Raw genomic sequence first — 21,777 nt, forward strand, 5'->3', positions numbered from 1 at the left:
GCAGCAGCAGTAGCAGCAGCAGCAGCAGCAGTAGCAGCAGCAGCAGTAGCAGCAGCAGCAGTAGCAATAGCAGTAGCAGCAGCAGTAGCAGCAGTAGCAGCAGTAGCAGCAGCAGCAGCAGCAGCAGCAGCAGCAGCAGCAGCAGCAGCAGCAGCAGTAGCAGCAGCAGCAGCAGCAGTAGCAGCAGTAGCAGCAGCAGCAGCAGTAGCAGCAGCAGCAGCAGCAGTAGCAGCAGCAGCAGTAGCAGCAGTAGCAGCAGCAGCAGCAGCAGCAGCAGTAGCAGCAGCAGCAGCAGCAGCAGCAGTAGCAGCAGCAGCAGCAGCAGTAGCAGCAGCAGCAGCAGCAGCAGCAGCAGCAGTAGCAGCAGCAGCAGCAGCAGCAGCAGTAGCAGCAGCAGCAGCAGCAGTAGCAGCAGCAGCAGTAGCAGCAGCAGTAGCAGCAGCAGCAGCAGCAGTAGCAGCAGCAGCAGCAGCAGCAGCAGTAGCAGCAGCAGCAGCAGCAGCAGCAGCAGTAGCAGCAGCAGCAGCAGCAGTAGCAGGACGGAGAGAAGTCTAAAGGTCGAATAAACACGTCTGAAACATCTCAAACTTTGTCATTGGAGATGATTTTTGTCTCTGTTGGATAAAGGGACCAAGGGGAGTCTCACAGACGTTGGACCAGGGAAACCAGGTCTAAAGCACTTCCGTCGTGGACACCGTGAATGAATATCTTTGGAGCATGCTTTTGGCGGCAGGAAATAAAAAAAGAAAAGAAACGGATGACACAAACTCCAGCTACAATAAAGGACGAAGTCATAATCGACAATCAGGAAATGGAGAAAATCACATTCAGATTTATTGTGTAGTTGATTTAGTCTTATTTGTATTTTTGTTTTGTAATTTGCTCTCGGGTTGTGTGTTGTTTTTGTGTTTTATGTTTGATCTTGTGAAAAAATTAAAATAAAATAGACAGATTCAGCTTATGCCACTACACGTTTCTTTTTGTTGTATAAAATTAAATAAATATTACTATCTATCTATCTATCTATCTATCTATCTATCTATCTATCTATCAGTTTGAACTAAATATGTTCTTTATTTTACAATTCTTTACAATTCTTGATAGGCCTAAAAGCTACTTATTAGTGATGGGAGGATTGATACCAAATATCAACATATCAATACTGACAGGACTAAATCATCATTTAAACAGATTTTGCTCTTATGATAATAATTTAAACGGCAATGTATCTATCCAGGGGGAGGGTCTGCCACTTGCTCCCCCCGAAGATGTTACTGCCTTGCTTGCAGCTCCGCACTAGCACATATCTATCTCCATGGAGACGAGCAGATGACACCACCAGGCCGAGCGACAGGTCAGCTCTGTGGAGACAAGAATGCCTGTTTTTCAAGGTATAATCCAATAAATGCTAGATAAAATATGTGTATTTTTATAAAGCAAAGCAGAAAAAGGACTCCCCCCGATCCCCAGCAGAAAAGTTACACAATACAGCTTTAATGGGGTTTATTTTTATGTCCAATGCCAAAATAAGGTCATTGACGAAGCCTCTTGGGTCCAGTAGTTGACAACTTTGTGAAATGTATTGTTACTTCACAGAGCCTGTATGAACACTTCAGCTGAACGTTAATGCCATTTCCTTCAAATAACAAATGCATTTCTGCTCAACTTATTTTTACAAACATTAACCGTGTCTGTGCAATAACAATAAACAATAAAATGCACAAAGAAAGTTATTGACCGCATTAGTTTTACCATCCACAGGCCTCATAAGTCATTTAATTAGCTGTGAAAAGTGCAGGACAGTGGAGAGGCTCGACGATGCGCGTTTTACCCGCCGTTTCCCCCAGCGGAACACAGACTGTACGGATGTGGCGCTGGCTTCATTCAATCAGCAGCCTCCATCTGAAGAGCCGGGTTGTGGGGACAGATTTAGCACAAGTGGACCCTCCATGTGATGAGTCTGACGAGGTGTGGAGCAGAGACGCCCGGAAATATTGAGGAAAAAGCACGACGACTCAAAAAGTGGCAGTAAAAGGTGAGAAATAGCTGGAGATTGAAGGCAGGGGCCCCTCTCTGGCGGTATAATTATTTAGTTTTTTCCCTTGCACGGTCTCCATTTAGCGTGTAAGTGTAAAGTGTTTTTCTCGGCTAATCACCTGCTAAAGTGGAGCAATTTTTGCAGTACATTTGGCGTCTTTCTTGGTTCAAAAATGTAAAAAAAAATTATTTGGTCGTTTTACCGTGCACTTTTCAATGCGGCTTCCCAACTACAAATGACAACTAAACTAAACTGACAAAACAGCTTCATTATTATAAGAATGAGTCTGGTGAAGGTGTACGGACTTTAGAAACACGGAGAAGCTTCATCGATGACCACTAGAGGGCGTTGAGTAAGCAATTTCAACTCTCAACTGAAACAAAAATGGCAAGAACATAACAAAAGACCATTCCAGGTTTGTTTTGGATGAGGAAAGATCGTTACAATTGGGTTAAAGCAAGAAAAATAACATTTAAAGCTAAAGTATCTGCATTTATAGTCATCTGGATGGAGAAACGACAGAGAATGACACTGAGCAACTTGGAATTCTTTAATATTACTCTAATTCCACTCTTCAAAAACACACACACCTTTATAACAAAGTCTAATTCATGTCCTGGCAATAGAATTTCTATTGTAAAAAATCAAATCATGTGACACCAGCAAATTGTCATTGCAATTAAAACTGTCCAAAGTGGCCACACATGTGTGATTCAAGATGAAAAAGAAGAACAGAATATTTCAAACAAAAGCATATGGTTCGTTTTACCGTCCAACCGCGACATTTACAGGCACGTTTAGGTATAATTCTGACACGGATCGCCGTTGAAATAAACGTGGAGGTTTGTTTTGTTGTCTACGACTCAACATTTCCTAAACAGTCGGCCAGTATTTTGTCACAAAATGGCCAAAATCACGCGGCGGACAATACAGCATTTGTAAAAACGCAGATGAGGGCGCCGCACCTGATTTTGACCGGCCTAAACACACGAAGTTCAAGAAATGATTCCCCGCCACAAGTTTAAAAGCAATTCTCATAACTTTCTGAGGCCGGGGTGAGTGTTGTCGTCACGCCGAGGCTAAAACGCTTGAGCTAACCACGCGTTTGTTGCTTTCGTGGAGAGAGAAGTGCTCTACGATTAGACGCCGAACGCACTCCGTGGTCTCATTCTGGCACCGTTTATGCTCAAACACACCATTTTTCAGTCAAATTCCTCAAAAAAAAACATGACAAATTCTACCATTTTAAGCTTATACGTAGTGACACAGGCGAGCGCAAAGTTAATCGTCGTCCTCGCCCATTTCCAGGGGTCCGCGGTTCGGGGGCAGCGATGGATCGATCCTCTGCCATCGATGAGGAGGCCAAATGATGTGAGAGGCTCGACCGTGCATGAGTCCGACGGAGACCTGGAGGAACGCAAACAGTCAATCTTTGTACTCGTTCTGCATTGAATCTTGTCAGAAGTTTGTCATTGCAGTGTATTTTGTAACAGTTTCACATTCATCACGGAGGAAAATATGCAAAATTGTGGCAACAAGAGAACTGTGTGAGCTAAATAATGCATTAAAAAAGGATAAAAAAGTACTTTCCGTATGGTTTGAGGGGTTATTTTATAGCACATTCATGCCTATATATCTTGCCTAAAGGTTTTGTGGTAAACGTCGATGCTTTGAGTAAAAGTAAAATGAAAATAAAGTTTCTGTTACTTCTGTTGACACAAAATCAGCACAATTCTTATCAATATCAATACTCTGTGTTTTTTACTCTAAAAGTACATTTTACTGGTGGTTACAAACTTTTACTTAAATATAATAGATACTTTCGATAATTGTACTTGAGTATTTCTTTTGTTCCTACATATTTACTTTTAGTTGAGAGAATAGAGTACTTCCACCACTGTGATTGTTGGATTCACTGCTATAATGGCTGCCACATCTTTCTTTGTCTGTCCCAGGCCAACTCTCCAGCCTCTGAGTGGAGTACTGTATTTTCTGGTCTATAAGTCACTTTTTTCACAGTTTTGGCCGGGGTGCGACTTATATGTGATATTATTTGTTATTTTCACACTGTCATCTGTTATTATTTTAAATTGCATTTAAAGATGATATGTCTGTTCTTGGTCCTGGATTTTATCAAATAAATGTCCCCAAAAAATGAGACTTACATATGTGTTTTTCTTCTCTATTGTGCATTTTTTGGCTGGTGCGACTTATAATCCGGAAAATACGGTAAACAAATGTATCAAACAGTAAAGGTGCTAGTTCAGCCAGTACAATATGTGCTAAACCAGTGCTTCTCAAACTTTTCACACCACAGTATGATCTGCCAGAAATATGCTCTTCTAAATCCAAACTCCGGTCTGTAAAATAACTATTCCAGGTCTAAACTAGTGCAAAATGAGGTCTAAAATAAGACTAAAACACAATCTAAGTCTAAGGTCCAAGGACTATAAGGACCATATAGGACCATAAGGAGGACATGAATGTGGATAGAATAGACTCAAAAGTATCACTTGAGTAAATATTTGCAGATATATTAGTACCGGGCCAAAGCTGTTGCTGTCCAGGCTGTGTCCGTGGTGATCTCCTTCAATCCAGAAATGTCCATCAGGAACTTTGACGTACCGGTTCTTGTAGCCCAGAGTTCTAAAGACAAAGAACAACCAACTTTGAATTAATAATTGAACAAAAACAACAGAACACGGTTAACTTTTTGCATAATACGTGCCATTTATATGTTATCAGAGATGACAGAAAAGTAGTCAAGAGCAACATTACTTTAACATAATGAAGCCTCGTGAACCAATGAGGCCTCACAGTCACAGCGCGAAGCTCCACCGCAACGAAGCCTCAAATACTGCCACCTACTGGGGATGTGAATGCATTACAGAGACCATAAAGCTTTCCGAAGTGTGTGTATGAACTTAAGTCGATTATAACAATATCAAGAACATTTATAAACCAGTTTTTTTGCTCACAAACACAGAGCACGTGTTGATTGTTCTGATTTCACACAAACCGAAGCCATGTTCACGAGACTTTCCTTGTCACGGACACATGATTCATGTCGAGGCTTCGTTTAGCGTCCAAGTCTTAAGTAAGAGTAAAATGCTGTTTAGAAAAAACAATACTCCAGCACTGAAGTAACAGTTTGGACGTAAAATGTATTTAAAATGTGATTTATGATTTGAGTTCATGTAAACGGACAAATAGACTCAGATTCTGGTATTTCCAAACAAAGAATGAACACAAATCACATCAGAAGCTACGGGACACGAGTTCGAGGCATTTATAAGCTTTTCTCACTATATAATTACTCATAGAACTGTTATTTCTGTAAAAGTTGGCGTCCAAAAACGACTGAAAAGTACAATTTCTTCAAAGTAAACGTTAAGTACTCACCTCTGATTATCCTCATCGCTCTTAAGTTTCTCTAACTTCAACTTGATTTCATCACCGTGGCGTCTTTCGAGTTTGTTTTGAAAATATCTCTTGGCGACAGACTTTAAAGAGCCAGAGCAAGTCGTGTGTTTTTTAAATTCTCAACCGCAAACTATGTTCATTTCGTCCTTATCAACAGAAAAGTGAATAACAGTTTGTCTGCCTGAATCAAAAGCCGGGGCGTTTCGAAGCGATTGGACCGCTGCGCAAATTGAGAGCGATGTGGACAAATTTAGTTTTTATCGCACGGGAAATTGCGTTTTCAAATATGTCTGCTTTTTTTCTGGAAAGTTTTGTTTATTGTGTTCTCATAAAACTTGACTTGCGTCCTCTTTCTCTACATCCACAAATGTCCTCTTTGGCTTCCTGCAGCTCCGATATCGGCATCCTTCAACTCAAACATTCCCTTTTCCCTTCCGTCTATCCTCCTCCCCCGTTTGTGGATGTTTTTAATCCGCCCGTGTCATGATTAATAATTCAAACGTGGGCCAGGCGCCACTTGGATTCATCTAAGCAAATATTCAGCAGGTCCTCTCCTCCTACTGGATGATCTTTCAGCTGCAACACGGTATTTAAACCCAACACATTTCCGAAACAACCGTGTGGAAAGACGAATCCCGTGGTCATGGATTCACAACAGACGTCAGCGTGTTTGAGAAGGGTCAAAACATCGGTATTGAGCAGAGAAAACATCTAAAGGAGAAGCAGAAACTGAATCTGAACCTCAGTGTTTGTGACGCGCTGGAGAAGGCTTTGTGCAGTGGTCACTCTCTCCATCATCAATACAAGATCAATCTGTGAGAAATAATGCAAAACTGGATGGAAATACTTTTTTGGGGGGGGCAGGCAGTGTACTTTGCAGCCTTAAGTCAAAACTAAATGTAATATCAATCAAATAGTCAACTGTACTCAAAATAATGATGTTTTCTCTTCATTGTGTTTACACGCCGAGGTTAAATACCTGATGAAGTCTCCCTCGAGGCCGATCACTCTCTTGATGATCTTCTGTCGTGGGTTTCTGGGAGACCTGCAAACATAACAAACATAAATTAACATAATATTATAATGCCAAGATGAAGAAAAATCACAAAAACAAGAAATAAAACAATCATGTCATCAGCATGTTTGAGATGGTTGGCCTCATAGACTGCAGTTTCACACAGTGCGGATGACAAATACTTGAAATCAAGAGGTAAAAAAAACAATGTTAAACTGTCAGATGCAGATTTGTTCACCTGGTTTACGGTTCATAACTCTGTAATTACTGAACCAATCCACACGGAACAAAAACTGTTACAAGTTTCAACCTCTTCTCTGTCAGCATGGATAAACAAAAGCAAAAGTATTTGTTCTCGTCGGCTTCAAAAAGCGGAGCCGTTATCCAACTCCAAAAACGCGATTGTTTGTCTGTTGAAAGTCTCCGGACGGGGTGCAATTTATACTCCGGAGCGATTATTAGTTATTTTCACACTGACAACCACAAGAGGGTGCTCTAGGCTCTAAGCGACGCAGAAGAAGAATCTGCACTTCCTCTACCTCTGGAGTTTGAGGAGTTGTTTAGAAGTGACACAGAGGAAGAAGAATTCAATGGATTTAGTGATTTGGGGTAAAACTGATGCTTTGGTAAACTTGTTAGCATGTTCTTTATGCTATAGTTATCTGAATAACTGTTAATATGTTACGTTAAAGGCGGTATGGACGATTTTTCGGCGATTTGAGAACGCAGGCGGAAGTGGAAGTTGTGGACTGATACAACACACACGTGCGTTTGTTTATTAGCGCAACGGAGCGCATCGCATCTCTCGTCTCCCGTACATTTCTGTCCACTTCTGCGTCAGCTCGAACTGTCTTTCTCCGTCTTAATTTTGCCCCGTACACTGAGGGAACTATATTATGATAGATCCATGCGCTTAGGCACGCGGAAACATGGGGACGAGCCTGACGCGGCTGCAGGTGAGCGATAGGTGCGTTTTATGATTGATACATGGCAGGACAAATGATTTATCCACGCCACGAGGAAATATGATAAAAAAATTGCTGAAAAAAATCGTCCATACCACCTTTAACATACCAGACACTTTTGAAAGGTCTGTTCTTGGTCTTGGATTTGATCAAAAAAACTCCAGTGCGACTTATACTCCGGAGCGACTTATTTGTGATAATATTTGTTATTTTCACACTTGCAACCTCATTTCATACTCCAGTGCGACTTATATATGTTTCTTTCTTCTCTATTATGCATTAATTGGCTGGTGCGAACGTTTCTCATTGGGTTTTCCCTGTATGAATAAATAAAATTATTGAATACTCCGGAGCGATTTATAATCCGGAGAATACGGTACGTGTTTTGGAGTTTGTGGAGCCGATCCCAAACAGATGTAACAGATGTTACGGAGTTTTTATCGTCAGATGATGACAACAGGAGTTTTTATTGCTAAATTGGGCCTGTAAATGCGTTGGTTGAGGTTCAAGTTGCATAAAAAGTTAATGAACTGTCGAATAAAATGCACAAAAGGGAAGAAATAAAACCTTATACCCTTGTTAGGATTACTCTGCAAGCTTCAGTTCTGTTTATTTGTCATGTCTTTAGATCGACTCGGCCTGCGAAACATAACCGCAGTCGTATTCTGATTGTTGTAATCTAAATCACATACAAAGACTTTATTCTTATTATTAAATCAAAATCAGGTCAAAAAAAGGGTAATCAGTTTGTGCTTACAATACACTACACTCAATTCATGAATATACTCTATCTAGAAGCCTTTACTTTGTGGATTTTGCATTCAAAAAGTCTCAACGTGCGACAGGAATAATCGTTTGACCAGTTGATTAATCTAAAGCCAAGACACCCGACCATAACAGTTAGCCAGTCTCATCACTATTTTATCATATTTCCTTACACGTTTTCTTCAATCGAAAACAACGAGCGCGTCGCTAAAACTTTTAGCACTCACGTCTGGACACGCCGGCCGTTAGTTTGATTCATCCTCCGCCTGCAACATCTGTCTGACCATTTCTTTCAACCTGCTCATTATGACAGGCAGATTTTTTTGATTTTCTTTATGTTTTTTACGACGGGTGTGCTAGCCTGCGGTCAAGTTTAGCAATTTGTCCCTTTCGGATATTTTGGTTGTTGTCACTTTTAAACCCATTTCCTACCGTATTTTCAGCACTATAAGGCGCACTTGGATTATAAGGCGCACTGTCAATGAATGGTCTATTTTCCATCATTTTTCATATATAAGGTGCACCGGACTATAAGACGCATCAAGCGAAGTACATAATAATACATAATACAAAATCGCTTCGAGGTCAGTAAGAACATCCAGAATTTATACTGTAAGGTCGTTTTTTGAGAAAATTAAAGGATTTTAAGTGCGCCTTATTGTGCGGAAAATACGGTACTTGGATCCGTCCCGTTCAACCTGACTCAAGCACTGGGGTGATCGAGCTTTCTCTGTCGCTGGTTCCAGACACTGTCCCCCCACATGGACCATCACAGATTTGAACCTTTTTAAATCGAGGCTAAAAACGTATTTATTCAGACTGGCTTTTAATACTGTAATGTAATGACACTTTATTTTGTACAGTTTGTTTTTATTTAGTTCTGTATTTTGTATTGCCTTGAATTTATTGTGAAGCACTTTGGTCACTTTCAGCAATAAATGAAGTTTGATTGATTAATTGATAGATTGAACAACAGCTTTTGGGCAATAAATACGTGAAACTATAAGTACGTAAACACAAAATCAGAACCAGTCGCTCGTTAGCGGACATAAGTCAAACCTTTAATAAACTCCCATCAGACAAAGAACATTAAAGTAGTCTTATTTATTTGCGTCCAGAAGATTAAGGACTTTAAAGAATGTATTTTAGTCGACGAGGGAGTGATTCAAATTATTATTTCCATTTTGCCATGAGACGTTTGAAATACATTTTTACCCAATATAAAGACGCTGACTAAAGACTTTTTAGTCTAAAGACAAGAAAATTTACAAAAAACTACAAAAAACAACAACAAAAATCATTCCGTTCATGCCATTTAGATTTAAAAGGCGTGTGATGAGACTTCTTTTCGCATGCCTTTTACACTCCAGATAACAGTTTAGGGTTAAATTAGTCGCCGTGGTGCAAAGAATACCGAAAACAACGCCACAAAAGTCCAATCTGTGAGGTTTCTGCACGAGGAGTGTGTGCTGAGGAGGGCCCAGAGGAGAGCGTGACCTTCTGCCCTCAGGGAGAGGATAAAGGCCCCCCCCAGTGCACACTAAACTCTTTTTTTTAACCTACATCTCGAAGGCTTCTAAATCACAGCCTCGAACTGAAACCGCGCCCTGTTAACGGTGTTTCTGCTGCGAGCGTGACTACTTGAAGATGAGTGTATCTTGTATTTTAATTGCGGCAAGAACCAAGACAAAGCTACCCAATAAACTGTCTTGTATCGTGCAATTTTAGTAGCGTTTTAGCTCAGTCTTTTATACGAAACGGGATTCATTTAACATTTCTAAGCGGAATTAAGTCTTTTGAACTGCAGTCTGTGCCTTAGAGCAGGTGATACAGTGTCATTATGTGTGCTTTAAGGTGCAGAGAGGAGCAGACACCAGAGTGAGTCATTTACTCCTACGATTTTGAATGAAACGGCTGTAATTATGTGGCTAAAATTATATTCAATTACAAATACAAGAACAGGGTTAAAAGTATACACAAACATCCTGGCGGCAGCGAAAAAAGCTCTTGCAAAAAACTGGATGGCACAAAATTTACAGACAATAAAGGACTGGAGTCGCATCATATCCGAAACAAATTACATTCTGACATAATTTGAAAATGGACAAATTTGACGGACTCTGGACAAACTGGGACGATTTTGATGTTTTGGTTTATATGTGCCTTAATTTGTCTTTTTTTTGTTTTGTTGGATGTCTTCTGGTCTCGATTTATGTCTCGTTCTGGTCTGGTTTTATTTCTGTTTGTTTTTTATATACTTTGATATTAGAAATAAAAAATAAAAATAAAATTGTAATAAAAATAAAAATGTCTCTTTATATAAAACTACAATTACCCAAAAGTTTACAGTAACACAAATATTGACTATCCTCCTTTGATTATTAAAATAGTCGATCAGTCATGGATATTCAGCCCTCCGGCGTATTTTAGAGGAGAAAATATATGACGATTGAAGACTTTAGTATTTACAAGTGAATATTTTAGTAATGAAAGTAAAATATTGTTTAGTGTATTTGTGCAATTTAGATTGAATTAAAAATCAACTTTAATGAGCTTTTTACCTCGTTACAACAGCGTTCACTCATCATTAGTTTACTCAAAGTTGTATTTTGATTGATTCATGCCCGTTTGATTTAATCCCGCTTTTTGTCCTGCAACTGAGGCTCGACTGCTTCCGTTTCCCGTCTTCACCTGCCCCCTGTCCCCGCCCACATCCCCGCGCTTGGCCACTGTGTCCAAATACAAAAACACATGCCGATCCGCCGCTTGTTTCGGTGGAATGCAAAGACGAGCTTAGCAGTTCTGCAGTTTCAAACAGGAAGTCGATGATCCCGTTCTGTTTTAGATCAATATTGTGGTTTTACGGTGAACAAGATGTAAAATGATGATGGGCTTATGCTATAGTTCGATAATATGTCTCCTTTAAAAGTATCTATGTGTGAAACAATGTCTTCTGGAGAGTGTTTTACAGTGTTTTGATTTGAACAAACAATTCTTCTCTGTCGATTTAATAACAATGTCTAATCTTTTGTCCCAGTTTTTTCCAAAAAGAATACAAAATATCCTTTTTATCACTCTCCAATTCCCATTTTCCAAATTGCATGCAAACCCGTTCAGATCCTCACAGACCGACACACTCTCTCTCTCTTTTGCTCTTTCTTTCCTCTCTCTCCGTTGCTGTGGGGACAGAGCAGGCTCCCGCTTTGACGGACACCTCCCCCGCCCAATCGGCTCCCTCCCTGCGCCTCCATGCCGGCCGCTGATTGGCCGCGTCTCTGGGGAGAGGTCCGGAGACTGTATCAACGTGTGGGTTATAGCGATGCGTTCCTCCGCCACTCTGTGCGTGCACGTAATTGACCGATGGACGTTGTCCTGCGCTCGCTCCGGCGGCGGATTTAGCGCTTTCGAGCCGTCTTTGAACGCCTGCCGGTGCGCGTTCTTGGGGGGGGGGAGACGTTCGAGGGGAATCTAGGGGAGAAAGAAAATCAAGCTCCCGAGTCCCACACTTTCGTCCCTGTCGTGGATGTTAACATGCAGCGCGCCTCCGTCCTGATTCCATAGAAGACGAATTCATGTTGAAAATGCAGTAACGATGCAGTGATAGCGGAGGAACTGTCTGCTGCTCGGAGGAGGCGAAGAGAGAGGGAGGACGACGCCGCACGCATCTTACGGTGAGTGCGTTTTTCACTGTCTTTTTTGGGCTTGGGGGATTTCTTTTTGCGCTATAGCCCTTTGCAGATTCTGACAACTCGGACCAGCAGAGGGTATTTTTTGACGCAGACGCACTGAGGGAGATTTTGTTGCGAATGTTCCGACAGGTGACGTTCAAATCAATGTCAGAAATCACACACGCCGGGAAAGCTACGTCTTTCTTTAGGATCGGGGTCATTTTCAGAGATTTTTCAAAGCTAGATTTTGATCATTTTGTCCCATTCAAGCAAAATTGAACATGCCAAAAAACAAAAAAATGTGTAAAACGTCCTGTAAATTTGCTTTGTCGTTAACTGTAAGCAGAAAAAAGGAGATTTTACAAACGCAATAAACTGTGATGTTAATAGTTAGTCTCTGTTCTGTCGTAGAGCATCAAAAAACGCAAAACTTCTATTAAAAAAGCAATACTGTTGTTGCAAAGTGGAAGGAACAGATTTCGAAGTGGCATCGACTTGTTCACTCCACAGGTTCTAGCCCCTTAAGGCAGAACGGGCGCAGCAAGCCGACGCACTATTAGCTACCGACAAATAATAGTGTTGATAATAGAATATATGCAGAAGCGTCTCGACGGCAAAACAGACAAGCTACAAAATCTCCCGAGGCAAAAATAGATTAGGAAGAAATCACAAAACGCCTCAAGGGAAAAGGAGCCAATGAGGGCAAGAGCCAACGAGAGCTGAAGTCCACCATATTTGTCACATCCAAGAGGAGAGACGGAGGAAGCACGAGCTGGAAAAATGTCAAATCTGGCGTTTTAGTGAGAGTTTTAAAGGAAGGTGCACTATGTAACTTTTCTGGTTGTCTCGGAGTCTCATTGTTCTGCACAATTCGATGTGATACGTACGATACAGTAACATCACAATTTGGCAATACATGCGATCATTTATGTATTTATTTACCTTTATTTAACACGGGGAGAACATGCAATCTCAATCATCGAGCCGCTAGGATGGATATTTCTCAGAATTATCACATTTTTGAATATACATTTTACAAATACACAATATACAAATACATCTTAACTAGAGCTGCAAATAGCACTTTTTTGCTGATCAAGGGACGGGCCGGGACGATTCTCTGGATTAATCGATGAGTGGTTTAGAACTCAAAATGTCCATAAATATCAGATTTTTTTCCAAACGAGACACTGCTTGAGGAATGCATTTACAGACAAAATATGTTTGTCAAAAACGCAGATTATACAATTGTACATGTAAACTATGTTTTTTGAAGTATTTCTTTCATCGCATGAGCCCCCTGGAGGTGCCTGTTTCTGAACAAACTTAATATGAAAAACACAGTTTTTAATTATGAAAACACTGAATATGTCAAATGTTTGCATAAACACATTTCCCTTTGAGTCACCAAATTTGGTAAAACAATATATTGATATTTTAGCACACAATTGTCTCCATGGATTTTAAATTCAAGTCTAATGATATAGCACATTCACACAACCTCAGCTGACCAAAGTGCTTCACATAAAAGGGGGTTAAAATACAATATAGTCCAAAACAAAGAGCTCAAAAGAGCATAAAATATGCCAAAATATCCTGTCTAACTAGCATTAAATGCAAGGTAGAAGAGGTGGGGTTTTGATGGTAAAAAATGTCAAGTTTTTTTGCTGACAAACCCTGGTTCACACCAAAACTGAGGCAGTTAAGGCAGCAGAAGGAGGCAGGAGGGTGAGAGCGCTACAAAGATGCAAAGTATGGAAAAAGCAGGGAATTGTGGAGAGCTATGTTCACAGTACAATACACGTCTGAAGCAGCAGTTCTCAAACAACACCTTAAGACACTGTGCAGGAGAACTGACCCCCGACTTCACAGACATTGTTAACACGTCCCTGGAGTCACGCCGACTTCACAGACATTGTTAACACGTCCCTGGAGTCACGCCGTGTCCCAGCCTGCTTCAAGTCGTCCGTCATTGTCCATGTCTCCAAGAAGCCCCGGATCACTGGACTTAATGACTAATAGACCTGTGGCGCTGTCGTCTGTAGTCATGAAGTCATTTGAGCGCCTGGTCTTGCCCCACCTCAAGTCCCTCACCTCACCCCTGCTGGACCCCCTGCAGTTCGCAGGTGGACTGGCTGGTGTCCTGGTGCAGTGGTGACAACCAGAAGACAGTGGAGATGATCGTGGACTTCAGGAAAGTCACAGCCCCTCAGCCCCAGGAAAAACAGAGACTTCAGCGCATTGTGCGCTCTGCTGAGAAAGTGATCAGCTGCAGACTCAATCTCTGCAGGACCTGTAGGTCTCCAGGACTCTGGGACGAGCAGGTCGGATCACAGCCGACCCTTCTCACCCTGGACTTTTTGAGCCACTCCCCTCAGGCAAGAGGCCACTCCCCTCAGGCAGGAGGCCACTCCCCTCAGGCAGGAGGCTACGGTCCATCTGGACCTGAACCTCCCACCACAAGAACAGTTTCTTTCCCTCTGCAGTTGGACTCATGAACCCTTAACACCTGCCACTTTTAAGGCAAAGCTCTCGATTTACCGGTCGGTCTACGTTCCTACCCTCACCTATGGTCATGAGCTTTGGGTAATGACCAAAAGAACAAGATCACGGATACAAGCCGTCGAAATGAGCTCCCTTAGTGATAGGGTGAGGAGCTCGGCCACACGGGGGGAGCTCGGAGTAGAGCCGCTGCTCGAGAGGAGCCAGCTGAGGTGGCTCAGGCATCTGTTCGGGATGCTTCCTGGGCACCTCCCTGGGGAGGTGTTCCGGGGAAGTCCCAGCGGGAAGAGGCCCCGGGGCCTTTTATGTTGCACCTAATGCCGAGACAACTTGCTACTTGTTAAACTAATTACAACTCAACCAAATTAAGTCAAAATGTTCACTTTATTGCTGTAATGTATTGTTGAAATATTAGCAGAAAGGTAATTCTAGAAGCTGCACAGGGAAGACATGTTGAGCCATTTTAGTATCTTACAATAGTAACATTTGTAGAGAGCAGATGGAGGGATTGCGTTAACATTCAAAATATAATAACAAGACTTCTGTTCTTCATAACGCCCTTAGTGTTTAGTAGCTCTCGTCCGGGGTCTCACGTCTGTGCAGGGTCTGATCTCAGAGATGCTCTTTGTTCAGATTTGCTCCACTGTGTGTTCAATCTCGGCTTTTCCACTGAGTTTTTTTTGCTCAAATGAAATGCCTCTGGTGGTTTAATAAAGTCGTCTGAATCTGAATAGTCCTGGTTTAGACCTGGTTTAGACCTGGTTTAGACCTGGGTTAGACCTGGTTTGGACCTGGTTTGGACCTGGTTTAGACCTGGTTTAGACCTGGTTGAGACTTGGTTGAGACTTGGTTTAGACTTGGTTTAGACTTGGTTTAGACTTGGTTTAGACTTGGTTTAGACCTGGTTTGGACCTGATTTGGACATGATTTGGACCTGGTTTAGACCTGGTTTAGACCTGGTTTAGACTTGGTTTAGACCTGGTTTAGACTTGGTTTAGACCTGGTTTGGACCTGGTTTAGACCTGGTTTGGACCTGGTTTAGACTTGGTTTAGACCTGGTTTAGACCTGGTTTAGACCTGGTTTAGACCTGGTTTAGACCTGGTTTGGACCTGGTTTAGACCTGGTTGAGACTTGGTTTAGACCTGGTTTAGACTTGGTTTAGACCTGGTTTAGACCTGGTTTGGACCTGGTTTAGACTTGGTTTAGACTTGGTTTAGACTTGGTTTAGACTTGGTTTAGACTTGGTTTAGACATGGTTTAGACTTGGTTTAGACATGGTTTAGACTTGGTTTAGACCTGGTTTAGACATGGTTTAGACATGGTTTAGACCTGGTTTGGACCTGATTTGGACATGATTTGGACCTGGTTTGGACCTGGTTTAGACCTGGTGTAGACCTGGGTTTAGACTTGGTTTAGACTTGGTTTAGACTTGGTTTAGACTTGGTTTAGACTTGGTTTAGACATGGTTTAGACTTGGTTTAGACTTGGTTTAGACCTGGTTTAGACATGGTTTAGACATGGTTTAGACCTGGTTTGGACCTGATTTGGACATGATTTGGACCTGGTTTGGACCTGGTTTAGACCTGGTGTAGACCTGGGTTTAGACCTGGTTTAGACTTGGTTTAGACCTGGTTTAGACTTGGTTTAGACTTGGTTTAGACATGGTTTAGACTTGGTTTAGACCTGGTTTAGACATGGTTTAGACCTGGTTTAGACGTGGTTTGGACCTGATTTGGACATGATTTGGACCTGGTTTAGACATGGTTTAAACATGGTGTAGACCTGGTGTAGACCTGGTTTGGACCTGGTTTAGACTTGGTTTAGACATGGTTTAGACTTGGTTTAGACTTGGTTTAGACCTGGTTTAGACATGGTTTAGACATGGTTTAGACCTGGTTTGGACCTGATTTGGACATGATTTGGACCTGGTTTGGACCTGGTTTAGACCTGGTGTAGACCTGGGTTTAGACCTGGTTTAGACTTGGTTTAGACCTGGTTTAGACTTGGTTTAGACTTGGTTTAGACATGGTTTAGACTTGGTTTAGACCTGGTTTAGACATGGTTTAGACCTGGTTTAGACGTGGTTTGGACCTGATTTGGACATGATTTGGACCTGGTTTAGACATGGTTTAAACATGGTGTAGACCTGGTGTAGACCTGGTTTGGACCTGGTTTAGACTTGGTTTAGACCTGGTTTAGACCTGTTGAACGACTGATGCTTGAATAAAGTCTGCAGTAGCTAAAAAAGTTGCTGATAAAGTCCAAATTGGTTTAAATTGAAAGTTGTCTGAGGGACTGAAACTGACATTTGATTATAAAGTCAGTCCTGAAATCAAAAATATAACTATTTGTATCGCTGACTGCCATGAGTAATGCCTCGCTCCAGGCAACGGAGGTACAATTCAATTTATCTTTTGTAACGCCCGAAATCACAACAGCAGTTTTGCCTCAAAGGGCGACAGTGAAAAACAGATTAAACAATGTTCGAAGGAAATTAGCAAATGTCCCAACATCCCCCGTCTTTAGACCCTCCCCCTCAGCAAGGAAAAAGGTCTGTTATTTCCATGTTGATCGTTACGAGTTGAGACTCCAGAACGTTCCATCTGAATGAACCCCCATGCAAACACAAGACTAATGATTAACCTAATGATTAATATGTAAACACTGAACAAACGTCTCAAACACGTTAACAAACAGAATATTGCCAGATTTAACCTCCTCATGGGTTTCAGGATGATAAGAAATTACATTTTTTGAATGGGGAAAAAAGTCCTCAAATGCGTGTATCGTTTATGTGGTGGTTAATCTCTCAGAGCCAGTGTTATCTTTGTTTTAACACGTCACAGTTGATCTTATTTGTGTAGTGGGAGTCCTACGTAGGGTTTATCATTCGGAGCGGCGTTCCAGGGCATTTTTTCAAGTCTTAGTTTGGACAGTTAATGGAACGCGCCATAAATCTCAAATTCTACATTTCAATGATTCTCAAACAGTTCACACCAAGTATACCTTTTCGAGCTTTAAATTAAATAATTAGGTTCTAATTATGTCTAGACCTATTTTCACCCATCCTTGCCTAGTGTCTTTTAATTAAAATTAAAACGAGTATCAAAATGTATACTTTGTTATACACCTTTTGAAAGGCAAGAAATTAAAGTTTTTGGTGATGTGCATGGAATAATCTAAAGGCAAAGCTAATGTTCTTTTAGTAATCGCTCAACTGGTCAACAACAACAACAACAACAACAACAACAACAACAACAACAATTGTGTGTTGAAATGCTGCATATTAAAATATTATTGTGCTTATAATTGTATAATAAGTGAACAAATGTACTCAAAAGTACTAACTGCAATAAAGACAAACACATTTAGTCAAACCTGTCAAATTCATTGTAAAAGTTTAAAATAATTCTGTCTAAAAATGATAAATTAGGACTCAGTGACCTCATCCCTCCATTCCCCGTAAATGAGGCTCATTAGCATATGAATTAGCTGCCACATTGTGCACAGCTTTACCTGGGAGTGTGTCAAATTATTACACTTTGGATGTTATTCAGCAGAAAAACTGTGCTAAAAAGTGCTAAAGCTAATGACAGAGTTAGCTTCAGAGTGAGCTTTTTAGGCCCTATCAACAATGTCAGAAATGAATGAAAACGGGTTCATTTTGAAGAGGAAAAGTAGGAGAACACGGAAATACCAAGGAATCCAGTCTTATATTGCTAGAAAAAAGTTTTTGCTAATTCTATCGTAAATTTCTTTTTATCGTGTTTATTTTCAACTATAAAGAATTTGATTTTATGCGTTTATTGGAAAGTTGGAAGTACTTGAGAGAAAATATGTTTGGATATTCTTGAAATCTGGATTATTTGGGACAAAACTTGACCAATCAGCTTCAAGAAAAGGCTCATTTTAATGTTTTTTTGCATGAAAGAAATGCAATAACATTTCCCTACTGGACTCAGAACCTTTACCTAGCCCGCTCTGAACTAGTACTTTGGTAGTACTACTACCAAAGTCCAAAAGAAGCACTATAACCGGACTAAACCTGTATGAAGTATAAATGTATGCATACCTCGTACTACAGTCTGAGAACGACTGTGTGTCCTTGCAGAGACAAAAGTATTCCCCAATCTAATTTCAGTTTTTGTTGTTTTTGCCTATAATATCCGTCGACCTGTTCCGCACACGTCCGGCCGGATTTAGTCAAATTCAGGGCACTTTGTGGGTCTTCCACAATCAGATGAAACCCAGCATAAATCCTGATTTGTTTGACAAACGAGTTTCTGTCACCATTTATCACCGGGACGATTCGTTTGGTGAGAACTTCTCCCTCGAGCGCTCGTCTCAAGTCTGCAGCGGTTTGGAGAGATAATGACACTAATGCCACACACTTTGATAAACAGTCTGCGTCAGGGGTTACTCCGGGATACGCAAGGACTTTTTAATAATGGCTAGACAATTATTTGCCAATTCATGACCAAAGATGCACCTGTTTGCTCTGGTCTTTAAAGGGAACGTCTGGTTTTGCTCAGAATGATCCAAAGTGTGGCATTAAAGGAGACATATTATGCTTTTTGCAATGTATTTTGTATTTACCTATAACATACGTTTTACATTTTGTTCAGTGTAAACCGCAGTATTGATCTAAAACGGGTTGATAATAGAAACGGGTTCAATGACTTCTTGTTCAAAACCGCAGAACTGATAAGCCCCGCCTCTTCACATGGATAAGCCCCGCCTCTTCATACTGACATTTCACTGTAACAAGCAGCAGATTGCCATTTACGTGATTTTACACACATTTTTGAACCCTACATGTGTGATGCAGTCTCAGATAATCACAACAAAGTACAGAGAAGTGGGCGGGGATAGGGGGTAGGTGAGAAAAGACATTTTCTGTGCACTCAAGCCTCAATTGCAAGATAATACAGGATGACTCAAACATGGAATCAATCGAAAAGAACTCTTGAGTAAATTTATGATGAGGGAAAACCTTTGATTGAATTTGATTTGAAATTGATTTGAAAACAACATGATTTAAAGCTTATAAAAGAAACTTTAACATAATAGGCCAATGTCTCCTTTAAACTGATCCATCTTTCATTTGTCAAATAACATGTTTTTATTGCCTCTACAAAGATATGACCAGTAACTTGGCCTGGTGGTGTTCTATGTCTGTAAGTTTAATGTCCTACAGCAGAACATTCCAGGCGAAGTATTAACATCTCCATAGAGACAAGCAAATGATCTTGTAAATAGAGGACTTTTGTTTTGGAGATAATGTTAAATGTGTATATTGAGTACATTGTTTATAGTAAAAAATGCTGCCAAAAGAGCTTATATTATAATAGATTATTATAGATTATAAATGAAAGGGAAAAAAGTTGTATAAACTTCAAATGTAATTTTAATAATTTAAATTGAATTTAAATATAAAAAAATACTATATATTTTTTTTCTTTCATCTTTCTTTTTCTTTTTATACATTATTCAGTACTCAAAGTCTCACAATCAGTAAAATACACTACTAGTCCAATATTATTACTGTTTTATCATTATTTGACATTCACAACACTTTCAAATCTCAGAAAAAACTCAAGACTAAATAAAACTCAGACCCTCACGACAAAGAGTATTTGAGTAACCAATAAGGTCTCAATATAATCGTGACAACTAAATAATAACCGTGACAATTTTAGGAGCAAAATTAAATCATTTCAATTCTACACGGGAACAGGAGTCAACTACAGTCTACAGACTACAGTCTTTAGAAACATGCAAAATTCACCACAGACAAAAACTAATTATCGACCCAAACCTCGAGTCAAACTGGTTGTCCACATTCACACCAGGTAAACCAATGCATCCGGGCGTGTTTTAGAGCGAATGCTAACGTCAGCGTCACAAACGAGAGAGAGGAGCTAATTCAGTCGCCGGTTTAATAGTAAATCCATGTTAAACTGGGAGGAACCGACGGGGATTTGACATCGCCGCGGCGCTGACGCTATCCGGATGTCGTTTAGTCACTGGCGGAGAATTCAATTGAAACCGGGGAGAAGAGAGTTGCCAGGTTTGTGCAATTGAGACGCATCGATAAAACGGTGAATTTGAAAGCAGTAATCGCATTTTGTACACGCAGTTCAGCCCCATGTGACAGTTTGTCTCCATTTATGGTTGAGGATGAAAAGGTGCATTGGTTTTCTGTAATGTCTTGTTTGGGATTTCAGTATCAGGTCAAATTATGTGCAGAAATATCGAATTACACACTTTTCTGAAAGATTACACAGCAAATTTGTTTAGTTTTCCCACTTTTTAAACTGCCATATTCCGCCTTTTAAATGTGTTTTCATGATGGACAATACACGCAATGTTTTAGCTTTGCAAATTTACCAAACGAGAATTTATTTGTCCATATATCTCGCTATGATAAAGGTAAACATTGCTTTATTTGTCATGATTGTAAAACTGTAGATCTGATTGTAGATCTGATCGTGTTTTCCTGGGATTTTGTGACTCTGAATGTAGGTTTTTGAACGTAGAAATAAAAAAGACACAAAAAAAACACAGAGAAAAGGCATAGTCCAAACAGAAGACTGCGCAGAGACTGAAAATAGAATTTGTTTCCTTAAAACATAAGCAACTATTGACTTAAATGATCCAAATATGTTATGCAACTGTATTTTAACCTTCACAGAACAGCTTGACATAAGTTCTGAGATGTTTTGGGCTGTAAATAATCTTATTACGACAAGTTATTAGCGCAAAAAGGATATAAGGCAAACCAGGAAGTAGACAAAAGGGTTGTAGTTGATAAAAAAACTGCACCTACTGTACATACAGAGAAAGTGTAAAGTCCACACGTCAGATCAGAATAAAACTATATAAAACTATTCAGCTGTTCTCAAAAAGTAAAGAAAAGATAGAAAAGTAGGTTAGATTTATGAATAGCATGCATGTCTCAACACGAATGTCCTAGTAAGTACTCCAGCAGCTGTACCGTTATTTACGACATACTTTAAACGCAACAACACAACTATTTCAGAGTAAACATTGGTCTTTTTAAGCAAATAAATAAACTGTCAATCCAATTCTGCTCCTCCTATTTTAGTTTAAGACACGCCGATGTTTATGTCCAAAAATTACCTCAATTTGAAGATAATCCATTTGGTCTCAGATTAATATGACACATAAACACACCCTGCGGTGTCATTAAAGAAAGCCTCTTCTGTTAATGAGTCGTGATTAAAGACGAAACCGCCGGGTAGGTGCGGCCGAGATCTCCACCTGTCACCGGCAGTGGGACGGACCCGTTTGTCTTTGTCATCTGCCGTCCCTCGTTTAAAGAGATTGCCAATTGTTCAGGCAGAAAATAGCAGCTGTCGTTTGTGTATGTTCTTCTG

At 40.5% G+C, this 21,777-nt stretch overlaps 1 protein-coding gene across 1 annotated transcript in view; it reads right to left on the reverse strand.

The window, feature by feature from the left end:
- Window positions 1–2,573: 2,573 nt before the first annotated feature.
- immp2l (inner mitochondrial membrane peptidase subunit 2) overlaps window positions 2,574–21,777 on the reverse strand; it is a 154,196-nt gene continuing 134,992 nt past the window's right edge. The window contains exons 4-6 of the mRNA XM_072435875.1: window positions 6,441–6,506; window positions 4,582–4,684; window positions 2,574–3,445 (exon numbers count right to left, since the gene is read on the reverse strand). Coding sequence (XP_072291976.1) covers window positions 3,320–3,445; window positions 4,582–4,684; window positions 6,441–6,506 — 295 coding nt within the window. The 3' untranslated portion in view covers window positions 2,574–3,319. The remainder of the gene's footprint in view (window positions 3,446–4,581; window positions 4,685–6,440; window positions 6,507–21,777) is intronic.

Source organism: Eucyclogobius newberryi, unplaced genomic scaffold (genome assembly GCF_026437365.1).
Source record: "Eucyclogobius newberryi isolate DKJ021-1_F unplaced genomic scaffold, fEucNew1.0.hap1 SCAF_7, whole genome shotgun sequence".
Taxonomy (NCBI): Eukaryota; Metazoa; Chordata; class Actinopteri; order Gobiiformes; family Gobiidae; genus Eucyclogobius; species Eucyclogobius newberryi.